The 13,331-nt window shown below is 36.3% G+C and overlaps 1 protein-coding gene across 1 annotated transcript in view; it reads left to right on the top strand.

The window, feature by feature from the left end:
- The window catches only part of FNDC3A (fibronectin type III domain containing 3A), a 341,318-nt gene that overhangs the window by 259,659 nt on the left and 68,328 nt on the right, over nucleotides 1-13,331 (top strand). Inside the window, 3 exon segments of the mRNA XM_042781725.1 lie at nucleotides 1,267-1,536; nucleotides 4,522-4,580; nucleotides 11,377-11,537. Of these exon segments, the coding sequence (XP_042637659.1) occupies nucleotides 1,267-1,536; nucleotides 4,522-4,580; nucleotides 11,377-11,537 (490 nt within the window).

The following is a 13,331-nucleotide window of genomic DNA, read 5'->3' as shown; positions in this document are numbered from 1 at the left end:
CTGGTGGGTTTGAACCGCCAGCCTTCTGGTTAGCAGTCAAGTGCCTTAGGCACTATGCTACCAGAGTTCCCTCAATTTGTACTAGAGGCTGTAAACCAAGGATCTCAAATTAATAACCTAACTTTTCAACACTAGAGCTAGAAAAAAGAAGAGTATGATAAACCTTGCACTATCAAAAAGTTCTGAAGTTTCATCAAGTCCAATTTATTTTGTCTTGTCTTTCCTGTGCTTTTGGTGTCATATCTAAGAAACTGTTGTACAATCCAAAGTCATGCACATTTATGCCTTTGTATCCTTCTAAGAGTTTTACCTGTGTCCCACAGAGCAGTTGGTGAGTTCTAACCAAAAACCTTTCAGTTAGCAGCCAGGCACTTTAATCACTGCACCAGCAGGGCTTCTCATGAGTTTTATAGTTTTAGCTCTTACATTAAGGGCTTTGATTGATTTTTGAGTTAACTTTTTACGTTGTATGAGGTGGGATCCAGGTTTTTTTTTCCCTCATGTGGATATCTGAGTTCTTGTGTTTTTTTACTCTTATTTTATATATGCTTATAATATTTAAATTAAAATACTCACTTCAAAATACTAATTTTCGTAAAGCACTTATAAATTGAAATTTCTTTCTTTCTTGGGAATTGTGGGACTTTTAAAAACTGTCTTTCACATTATGGATATTAAATTTTAAATAACTGTAAGCTCGGGGCAGTTGATCCTGTTACATTGTTTATGTGATTTTTATTAGAATGAGGACATTCTTCTAAATCATAGTCTTGAGTTTATATCTAAAATGTAATACTTTGTACCTCAATTCTGTTATTAGTAACAATCCCACTCATTTCTTTTGAATGTGAGTCAAAAGGGAATTTAGGCAGATGAAGGTTTTTCTTTTTACCTATTTCATATATTTGATTTTGAAGGAGGTATGAAAAATTATAGCTACAAAAGAGTAAAAACAACTGTACACAAATAAGTTCAGATCTCATTTTCCCCCTTTGGTAATCATAGCATTCCACCAAGCTATTTCTATGGAGTTTAATTAGTTAGGAAAAGAAGTGGGGAAAGGACTATAGATTTATTTGATCTATATAATCAAGAACAGAGCTTGGTCTGTCAGTTGGTAGAGAGACAGATAGCTTTGCTTTGCAAAATTATGCTTTTGAAGTAGTTTACAAAAACATTTTTATAGTATAATGATAGATATATTTTTCATGCCATAAACATATTTACAAAAAGTGATCTTTTGCAACAATTTTTATTTCTTTCTAGATGCTCACTCTGCACATGGAAGGTCTAACTTTAGAGATGAACGATCTAGTAAAACATATGAACGTTTGCAGAAAAAATTAAAGGATCGCCAAGGAACACAGAAAGATAAAATGAGCAGTCCACCATCATCACCCCAGAAGTGCCCTTCTCCCACAAATGAACATAATGGACTTTCAAAAGGGCAGAATGCTGGTGGTGTAAACACCGGCTCAGCAAAGAACAAATCAGGGAAAGGGAAAGGTGGCACACAAGTTGATACAGAGATAGAAGGTAACTATTTAAAATACTAAGTTATTTTTACTTTCCTTAATCATTCCCTTTTCATTATTTAACCTACTAAATATATATTATAACCCTTCAATCATTTCTTCAGATGAACTGTAGATTAATAGCTTGTTGTTGTTGTTATGTGCCGTCGAGTCGACCCTGACTCATAGCGACCCCTCCTTGGGTTTCCGAGACAGTATCACTATACCACCTAAATGTGAGAAAAAATCTGGGGACCTCAGTTGTTACTAGAGTACTACATATTTTCCATTTGGGAAAACCTCACTTAGTAATTTCACTTACATAGTAAATTTTACTGACCAAGAGAAATTCCTGTTAATAGAAAAGCTCATGTAAGGTTGAACCAAATTCCTTTAATTCCAGGCCTTTTGTAAGTCTTTGTATAGCAACTAGTTATGTCATTTATCAATCTAGCTATATACTCTGTGGATAGGTTAGCGTATTCATCTGTTCTTTCCAAAGTTCTTATCTCTTAAATAACTCGATCCTTATTTCCCTTGGATCCTTCCTCTAATCTATGACTTCTACCCAATTAACTCTGGAGTATTACTCTTTGTAGGAACCAGCTCCATCACTGTATAAAATGTAAATATAAGCTGGGTTAACAACATGCCTTCCATATGCCTTACAGCGTGAAATAAGTACCTGTATACTTTTGATTATAATATTAAGCTTCTTACTACTGCTTATCTTATATTGTCCTCTATAGTTTTTCTATATATATCTTTTATTTTTTTGGTACTGACTACATCTGTTTTAACTTCTTAGAGTTTCACTTTAAATGCCATGTCAAATTTATTTTGATTTCATAATATAGAGCATCATGTAGCACATTTGGCAAATTCAGTAAATACTGTATTATAGTGATATTAACAAGTGATTTTTGATAGCCATTTTTGTAAATAGGCTTCAAGTTTTCTTACAACCATTTAAAAATAATTGCACCAAAAATGACTGTGAAGTATATTAACATACCATTTCACAAAGACCAGTAAACTACTCTGTGTTCTTGAATGTACTTATCTAAATGAATGTTCCTGATTCTTTTTTTTTTTTTTTTCTTAACATTGTATTGTGATTTGGGTGAAAGTTCACAGAGAAATTCATTCCATTCAGCAGGTCATACACGTTTTGTGACATTGATTGCAGTCTCCACAGTGTAACAGCTCTTTCCCACTTCCTTCCTGTGGTTACTTTTTCCATGTCCTTCTTTACTATCCCTTCCTGCCTTCTGAGCTTTATCTCTGGGCAGATGCTACCCTTTTGATCTCTCTGGTTGATTGTTCTAAGGAGTGTGTCCCTCCCTCCGTTGTGTTATTGTTTACTTTATGGGCCTGTTATTTAGCTGAAAGTTGAGACACGAAATATGAGTTCAGTTCCACACTTGAAGAGTGAATAAGGGCCATAGTCTTGGGGTTCTACCCGTCTCTATCAGACCAGTAAGCCTAATCTTTTTTATTATTTTGAGTTTTGTTCCACATTTTTTTCCCATTCTATCCAGGATCTCCAATTTTTGTCCCTTTCAGAGAGGATGGCAGTGGTAGCCAGGTACCATAATAGTTCTTACGTCACAGTCATATAGGCTGAGGTACCCATAGTCCACTAGTCTCTTGGGCTAATTGTTTAAATGTATCTTTGATTTTCTTCATTCTTCTTTGCTCCGTCTGAGGCGAGACCAATAGGTACATCTTAGATGGCTATTTGGGAGCTTTTAAGACCCCAGTCACTGCTCACCAAAGTAGCATGTAGAACAGTGGTTTTTGTGTTCTGTGTGCCAGTTGGACTTGATGACCCAAGCCCACAGGCTCAGCAACTACTCCCTCAAAATGTTGGTTGTGGCTTAGAAAGTTGTTCCCTTTAACTCTGTTGTATATGTGGACATTTTTATAGCACATACGAATACATATGTAGCGAGATCATTTGCCAAATCTATATACAGGCATGGGTATAGTCCTCTTTGCCTACCCATTCTTGGTCATCTTACCCATACCCATGCATCCACTTTAGCTTAACGTTTGTTGTTATTGATAGTGCAGTATTGTGTATATAAGAATATTTACCTTTGTTGTCTGTACTTGATATTCCTGATTCTTTTTTCTATTGAATTATCAAAGAGTGCAGCTAAGGACCTAAGAACGCTTACAAATTTTGAGTAAAAGAATCAAAATGTAGGGAATCTTAACTCTTTTTACCTTCAATTTCCTTAAAAATTCTATTTGACACTAACAAATTTTAAATAACAACAGCCTTTTAGTTTATGTATTAGTAACATATATAAAATTTGTTTTTTCCATATTTTGAGACTTCCTTATTATTGTTGTCAGCACTGATATTTCAGAAAAATTAAGCTAAAGTTTCAGGTATCATACGTGAAAGTATTATACCCACTGCCATTGAGTCAATTACAACTCATAGCGATCCTGTAGAGCAGGGTAGAACTGCACCATAGAGTTTCCAAGGCTGTAAATCTTTACAGAGGAAGATTGCCTCATCTTTGTCCCAGCGAGCAGCTGGTGGGTTAACTACTATACCACCAGAGCTCCTCACAGGTATATCATTGTAGGCCATAAATTATGGTCGAGCACATTTTGCTATTTTGGGAAACAACAATTAAGACACATTATGAAACAAACACTCAATTGACTTACTGTTAAGATGTTTAAGACTGGCAAATAATGACTTTCCAAATAGGAATAAAACTATACTTCTGTGTAATAATAAGTAAGAATCATTAATTTAACGAATGATTCAGATATATATAATGGTGTTATGTATGTCAGTTAAAATGGAAATGGAAGCTAAAGCCTGAAGAATGCTGAAGGGCCACAAACAGCTGAGTATGTATAAACTTAGGAACAAAACTAGAAAATCTCAAATATCAACCTAGTTCTGAAGATACATTGGGGTGGAAGGGTTTGAATTTAAGGTCTTTTTTTAAAAAAAAAATATTTAATTTTTTCTTTTAAGAAAAAGATGAAGAAACTAAAGCATTTGAAGCACTTCTTTCCAACATTGTGAAACCAGTGGTAAGTATTTTGTGTATTTTCTTTATGTTTATATTTAGTATGTTCCTATTGAATATTGGTGCATTTTTATTCAGGCCTCATTTAAAACTTTACTATAAAGAACAGGAGGTCAAAAATAGATTAATATGAATCTAACAAAGTCAGATATATTGATCAGTGAAGCAGACTGTTCAGTCAGTCTTTTTTAAGTAAGAATTTAATATGCAATAAATAACATTGCAAATTTTTTGTCAGGGAAAGATCTAATAAATAATATGGGTACAACTAAATATTAATTTTTAAAAAATTCATTTATATTTTCTCATAAAATATACCAAATTAATTCCAGATGCAAAAAGGGTTAAGTTAAGTCAAAGTATAAACTGAAAGAAAATTAGTATTTCCCAACTTTTTATAAGCATAGATATAATGGAAGAAATCAGAAAGTAGTATGGCAGCAGAATTGGCTACATTAAAAATTTTTATGTTTTTAAAATAACTTTAATAAAGATTATCATACTATTAGAAAAACATTGCATCGAGTGTAACAAAAAATTAATATTAAGTAAAGAACTCATACAAATTGAATTAAGCCCATTAAGACCCAAAAGAGTTCTTCACTGGTAATCAAATGAAATATAAATTAAACTTCTGTGAAACTATGAGGTTTCATTTCTCAGTAAAAAGTTACATAGGCAAAAATATGTGTTGCAGCATGAATATTAACAAAAAGTAAAAACAACTAAAAGATATATAGATAAATTACAGTATTTTTATTGGTGAAATGACATATCCATTTAAAAGTATGGTTATGATAACTGCAGAAATAGCAATAAAGACACTTCTGACAGAATTGGAGGCAAAGATCAGGAGTAAACTATTTGTACATTATAATTGCAGTTTTATAAAAAAAATGTTTTAGGAAAAGTAAGAAAAAACTATAATGAAAAGCACCACAGTATCACAATAATTGTTCCAATTAGTCTTTTTCATTCTCTGTTTTTTATGAGAGTTTAACTTTACTTCATTTTGAAAGCAAGCTAAACTAGTGTCAGTAATTAAGATTGAATCCTGAATATTTTTATTATTAGTATGTGGACTCTTAACAGTTAAAGATTTAAGTAATAGATAAATATAGAGAGTAAAAATATGTCTTTATCCACTCTTCCAATTTATCACTTTTAACAGTTTAGATTCTCTTCCAATTCTGTTTTAGTTGATTTGTATGTATATGTGTGTTTCCATCTAGAAATAAATTTTTTCTTTTATCTTTTTATGAAAATGAGGTCATACTGTATCGTTCTGTAGCTTAATTTTTACACTTAACTCTATTTACTGTGCTTTAGCAAATTTAGTATGTCATTACATTATTCCTTTTGTTTTGTTTTAGTGATTTCTCTATAACAAAGTATTACTTTTGTCATTACATTCTTTTCTGAAGAACTGCATAGTCATTTAGTTAGTCTGATTAAATTCACTCTAATGTACTCAGATGTAATGTAATTTGGGAGGTCTGGTAGCATAGTGGCTAAGACACTTGCCTGCTAAACAGATGGCTGGCGGTTCAAACCCACCAGCCACTCCTTGGAAGGAAGGTTGGGCAATCCTACTTCCGTAGTGATACTGCCTCGGAAACCCAAGGAGGGGTCGCTATGAGTCGGGTTTGACTCGACGGCACATAACAACAACGACAACAACAATGTAATCAGTCAGAAAATACTTATCGAGCCCTTGTTGTTGTGTTGTTAGGTGCCGTCGAGTCAACTCTGACCCATAGTTACCCTGTGTATAACAACAAAACACTGCCCAGTTGTGTGCTATCCCTGCAATCCTTGCTATGCTTGATTCCATCACTGCAGCCACTGTGTCAGTCCATCTTGTTGAGGGTCTTCCCCTTTTTCACTAAGCCTCTACTTTACAGCATGAATCCTTTTCCAGGAAATGGTCCCTTCTGACCACAGGACCAAAGTAGTAAGACAAAGTCTGGTCATTCTCGCTTCCCTGGAGCATTCTGGCTGTACTTTGTCCAGGACAGATTTGTTCATTCTTCTGGCAGTCCTTGATACTTTCAATTTTCTTTGGAAACACCGTAATTCAAAGCCAGCAAATCTTCTTTAGTCTTCTTTATTCATTGTCCAGCTTCTACATCCTTATGAGGTGACTGAAAATACCATGGCTTGGGTTAGGTGCACCTTAGTCTGTCTTCAAAGTTACATCTTGCTTCTTAACACTTTAAAGAGATCCTTTAGAACATATTTGCTCAGTACAGTACAACATCTGATTTCTTGACTGCTGCTTCCATAGGTGTTGATAGTGGATTCAAGCAAAATTAAATCCCTACCAACTTCAGTCTTTTTTTCCCATGTATCCAGATCTTGCTTATTGGTCCAGTTGTGAGGATTTTTGTTTTCTTTATGTTGAAGTGTAATTCATATTGAGGACTATACTCTTTGATCTTCACCAATAATTGCTTTAAGTTGTCTTCATTTTCAGTAAGCAAGATTGTGCCATCTGCTTATCACAGGTTGTTAATGAGCTTTCCACTGATCCTGATGCCACATTTTTCTTCATATAGTCTACTTTTTCTCAGATTATTTACTCAGCATAGAGATTGAGTTAGTTGAATTAGTATGGTGAAAGAATACAGCCCTGACACACACCCTTACTGATTTTAAACCATGCAGTATCTCCTTGATCTATTCTGACAACAGCCTCTTCACCTACAAATTCCTTATGAGCACAATTAAGTGTGTTCTTCACAATGTTATCCATAATTTGTTATGGTCCATACAATCAAATGCATTGGCATAGTCAGTAAAACACAGGTAAACATTTTTCTGCTATTCTTTGGTGTCAGCCAAGATCCATCTGACATCAGCAACGATATCTGTGTCTTCTGAATTAGGCTTGGATTTCTGAAAGTTCCCTGTCAATATACTGCTGCAACTCTTTATGAGTTCTCTTCAGCAAAATTTTACTTGTATGTGATATTAATGATATTGTTCAGTAATTTCCACATTCTGTGGGATTATCTTTCTTTGGAATGGGCACAGATATGGATCTCTTCCAGTTAGTTGTTGGTCTGGTTACCTAGTGCCACTCTGACAAGAATATACCACAAATGGGATGGCTTGAACAAACAAGAATTTATTCTCTTAAAGTTCGGGAGGCTAGAAGTCCGAGTTCCAAGTGCCAGGCCCACTGAAGCTAGAGGTATCTCTCCACTCAGGCAGCTACTGGCTGCTGAAGCTAACAAGCCCAAGGTCAACAAATAAAGTGGCACAGCCCCAATGTTACCAAACCACATGGCAGGCCATTCATTCAAGTCCACTGAAAGTCCCAAGGTTGTCAGAGCATGGCAGGCTGCTGAACAATGACACGGCTGCATGCAAGATTGAAGCATGCCATAAGCTAAAGACCATTCCCAAGACTTCTCCTTATATACAGGAAGCAGACCACATACCCAAAGGCAGCTACTCAGCTGTTCACAGTAGATTCCACCATAGAGTTGATTACCAGTCTCATTATGGGGAATACTACATCTAGCTGCCCAGCCACTCAACCAGGCTTAGCCAAGTTGACACATAAACGTAACCACCACAATTCCACCTCTTGTCAACTTGGCACCTGTACAGATCTTCAGTGGATGGTATCTGTACAGATATCTTCACTGGATGACTCCAGTCCCCTAGTCCCTGAGTGGCAACCTCACCCCCTTGGCCTGGCAGGCCCCGTTCCTCTCCCTCTTGGGCATGGCAGCCCTGCCCCCTCACTCATGGGCAGTGGCTTGACTCTATCCCACTTGCTCACATGAACGAGCAGCCCCACACTCCAGAATCAAGTTGGTAAAGATCTGGCTCTTTGAAACCTAGGGGGCTGTGGTGGTTCCACCCCCAAAAGCCATGGTCCCACCCTTGAGGCTGAGGCAGCTCTGCTTCCCCTTTCCTTGGTCTCTCCACTTCTGCCAATTAATGCCCGAAGGCAACCCACTCCGCCAGGAATCTTCCTCCCCAAAGGACACTTAGCTTTCTTGCTCCATGGGCTGGCCAACCTGCTACTCCATCTCATGCTGGTCTCTTCTACTAGTTAATGCCCACAGGCAACCCACTCTGCCAGGAAGCCGCCTACCCAATGGCACTGGTAAGCCTGTTGCTATTTAATGCCAGTGTCTTGGCTCTGCTACTACCGTCTCTCATGCTGATCTCTTGACTCTGCTCCTGCAGTCTCTCATGCCAGTCTCTTGGCTCTGCTGCTGCTGTCTCTCATGCTGCATATCAGGGTCTCTCTTCCAGCATCTTGGGTCAAGGATGCACTCTACTCCTGTTTCTACATTTTAAATATCTGTCAGAGCAGCACCGCACACTTTCAGTACCATTTTTGTTTTAGTTACCTAGTGCCACTCTGGTAGCATAGTGCCTAAGGCACTTGACTACTAACCAGAAGGCTGGCGGTTCAAACCCACCAGCCACTCCTCGGAAGGAAGGTTGGGCAGTCTACTTACGTAGTGGCACTGCCTCAGAAACCCAAGGAGGAGTCGCTCTGAGTCGGGTCCAACTTCACGGCACACAACAACAACAACAATATTTGAATACATATAGTAAATAAACACATTGTATCACCCTGCTACTCATTTTTTAGGTGAACAACTAAAACTTTAAAGGTCAATTTCATCATCACTAAGCTAACTATTTACAAGTCTTGTGCATATATGTATGTATCCACATACACATACATGCATTTAGATACACACATACACACTTTTGATGATATGATCAGTACTTGAAAGCTGATTAAGTAAGCTTCATAAAATAAATGCCAGTTAATGCTATTGACTGGCTCACTTTTAGAGTACTGTATACATTACAGTTTCTTGCAGTTTAACAAGCTTTGATTATCCCAAATTCAAGAGACTCTTGAGAGTATAGATGACTATATGTTAACAGTATATTTGTGGATAAAAACAGGTATAAGCCTGCTTGATTGCAGGTGAATAGCCTGATGGACACTAGTACAAGGAATCATTTTTAGTCCACTGTACAAAAAAAATAAAGTACCAAGACTTTTTTATGACAGTGTTACAATAAGTAAGTAAAATACTATGCTATGACTTAACAGAAGCAGAATAAATATGGTAGTAGTCTTAATTTATTCAGGCTTTGAGAGCTTTGAAAAGGAGAGAAAGTTAAACTTGTGTTAGAGATGGTGTATTCTTCCTAATTCAAGAGAGGGGTGATCTTCATCTCAATGGTTATTGAATATGTATTGTTTTACGTTTAAAAACACTATGATAGTCAAACATTAATGTACTCAAAGCAAGCTTTGATTTAAATGCCTAGATGCAATATGATATCTTTTTTACCATCTTTACTTTAAATCTTATCTAATCCCTAGACATTTTTTTCTTTAGGTTTTTATTATAAAAGTAATGCATACTCATAAAACTATTCCAGTAGCTCAGAAAAGAATGAAACACAATTAAAGCCTGATCTTTCTCTCACAACTCTGCCTACACACCAGCACATACACACAGTCTTCAGAGGTAACAATTAATATATTAGTACATTTTCGAACATTTTTATGCATATTTGAATTTTAACACAAATGAAAGCGTGCTGTGTATACATACTGCTTTGCAGTCTCTCTTTTCTTCTGTTACATAGTACCAGTATATTGAGGACATCTTTAAATGTCAGTACAAATAGGTCCACCTCATTCTTTTCAGACAGTTACATCATGATATGTTAAGATTCTGTACCATTAGTTAGGTAGTCATTGTCCTGTTTCCAGGGGGTTTTGTCATTATTAACAGTGCTGCAATAAACATTCTTAAATGAATATCTTTGTGTACTTATGCAATTTTATCTATAGGGTATTATCCTAAAGGAAAAAATCCTGGAAGAGCAATTGCTTAATTAAAGGGCAGATGCATTTTAAATGTTTGTAACAGTCCCCAAGTTGGTGTATATAAGGATTATACTCATCTCTCATATTTTGGTCATGTTATCAGGAGGGACCAGTCCCTGGAGAAAGGATATCATGCTTGAAAATGTAGAAGGCCAGCAAAAAAGGGGGAAACCCTCAATGACATGCATTAGCTGCAACGATGGGCTCAAGCATGTAGCAAGGATTGTGATTGTGAGAATGGTACAGGACCAGGCATTGTTTCATTCTGTTGTACGTAGGGTTGCTTTGAGTTGGAGCCGGCTCAACAGCACCCAATAACAACATAGTCTCATCTGTGTTTAAGAGAGAACCCATCTCTCCAAACCTCAACACATCATTGGGTATTATTAGCTCTTCAGTATTCCCCAATCTGCTGGATGAAAGGAGGTATCTTATTTTAATTTACATATTCAGTTATGAATGCAGTGACACATCATCTGTTATCCATTTTCATATGTGTTTCTTTGGACTGTCCATGTCCTTCCCCCCCCCAATATTTTTTTTTGTCTTTTTCTTTTTGTAATACACTTTATAAATTGAGGAGATTAATCCTTTTAAATATAAGTGTTTTTTTTCCTCCCATTTTGTCTTTTGACTGTCTATGCTGTTTGCTCTAATAATTTGGGGTGGTTTTTTTTTCCACTCTCATTATTTTGAATGGTCCAAAATGGTCTTTAAATTTTTGTTGAACCCATCCATCCTTTAATAACAAATTATTCCCCATCTACAAATGGGCAGATTTCTGCTTATGAGCCACTGTAGTAAGTAAGTATTCAAGTATATTTTATGTAATCCTGAATTCTTATTAGGTATTTCACTGCTTACTGTCCACATTACAGTTGTTTCAGAACTTTTAAATATTATGTTTTTGCAGGCCTCAGACATCCAGGCAAGAGCAGTAGTACTTACTTGGTCACCTCCTTCCAGCTTCATTAATGGCGAAACAGATGATACTACTACTCTACCCGAGCTCTATGGTTATGAAATTCTGGTTTCAAGTACTGGAAAAGAAGGGAAATACAAGAGTGTATATGTGTGGGTATTTGTTATATTTTTCTCCTTCCCATTATGTAAGCTAATGTCTTATAAAGAGCTTAATACTAATTTTGTTCCATTTTTTCCCTCCCTCACGCTTTTATTTTTAATCTATAGGTCGATGAGTGGTAGTGATTTTAGTATATATAGTCCAAGTACAGACTAGTGTACATTTCTAATGACAGTACTTTTAATAATCACTTTCTTTGGCCATGTTTAGCCTTTGACATTTCATTGGGCTCCATGATAGATGTTCCAGTACTGGCATATTCTAAGGTTATAAATATAAATAGTGATACATGGAACCCAGGTGCAGAAGTGGAAAACTCATCAAGTGTGATGTTGCTCCTATAAGGACTTAACATTAAGTGCTTATTCCTGTAAAGACTTGGATTTAATTCTTTTGTCCTGTTGTAAATGAATTTAGTGCCAGTGTTCTTCATTTTATGCTAAAAAAAGAAAAACCAGTGCCATTGAGTTGATTCTAACTCATAGCGACCCCCTTTTGGTTTCTAAGGTGGTAAATCTTTATGGAAGTAGATTGCCCCATCTTCCTTCTCTGGAGCAGCTGGTGTGTTTGAACCTCCAGCCTTCTGGTTAGCATCAAATGCCTTAGGCACTGCACCACCAGAGCTCCTTCATTTTATGCTAATATGTTAATAATATTTTGAAAACCTATCATAGTGTTTTTTCTTTTGTTCAGAAGTACTTTATACATCAAGTAGTTTTAAGAAAACTGGCTAAAATTGTGACATTTATGATTGACAGTTGTAAATAAATTATATATATATATATATATAAGTTGCTTCTTCTCATGAAAAAGGGGAACAAGCAATTGTAAGTTATAATTTAAGTACTGGGAAGAATGTAAAGGAAATGATTAGTCACCTGAATCATTAACAACAACAAGCACTGGATACATCAGCCTTCTTGATACTTTTTTTTAAAAAAATGTCCGGTATGGGGAAGAAAGGAAATTGAAACTGCCTTGGTGATTATCATCTAGTAATATGAGGTTATAAAAAATTTCCTACTTCCTTCTGTGTATTGAGATTACCTTGTCTTTACTCATTCTTTAAAAATAAACCTACTTAAGGAGATCTGGTAGCATAGTGCCTAAGGCATTTGACTGCCAACCAGAAGGCTGGCAGTTCAAACCCACCAGCCACTTTTCAAAAGGAAAGTTGGGCAATCTACTTAAGTAGTGATACTGCCTCAGAAACCCAAGGAGCAGTCGCAATGAGTCGGATACATATCGACAGCAGTGGGTTTGGTTTTGGTTTAAGGGATAAATATGAGATAAAAGATCATAAAGATTTCTTTTTAGTGTTAATGGTTTTTTCTACTTATTGGCTGCTTGCTAAGAGGAAGAATTTAACTCCATTTCAGCGTGTCCAGAGATCATAAGAGGGACATTCCAAAAACCCACTGCCATAGAGTCAATTCTGACTCACAGAGACCCTATGGAACAGAGTAGAACTGCCCCTTTGGGTTTCCAAGGCTGTAAATCTTTACAGAAGCAGACTACTTTATCTTTTTCCCTTGGAACAGTTAGTGGGTTTGAACTGCCAGCCTTTCGGTTAGTAGCTGAATGCTTTAACCACTGTACCACCAGAGCTCTAAGAGGGGCATTAGGTACCTCAGTTGGCCTACACCAGTTGAGGTCTTTGAGGGTGCTGTTGTACCTGCCCAATTCATTAAAGTTGTACATCTATCAATGAAACACATGTTATTTCTCATTTATTGTGGTTTGAGAAACAGGATAGCAAGAGAGGTCAAAAAAAAAAAAAAAAA

Source organism: Orycteropus afer, unplaced genomic scaffold, assembly GCF_000298275.1.
Source record: "Orycteropus afer afer isolate SDZICR_OR568_19922 unplaced genomic scaffold, OryAfe1.0 scaffold00157, whole genome shotgun sequence".
NCBI classification, from domain to species: domain Eukaryota; kingdom Metazoa; phylum Chordata; class Mammalia; order Tubulidentata; family Orycteropodidae; genus Orycteropus; species Orycteropus afer.
This window is presented reverse-complemented; position numbering and strand designations above follow the sequence as displayed.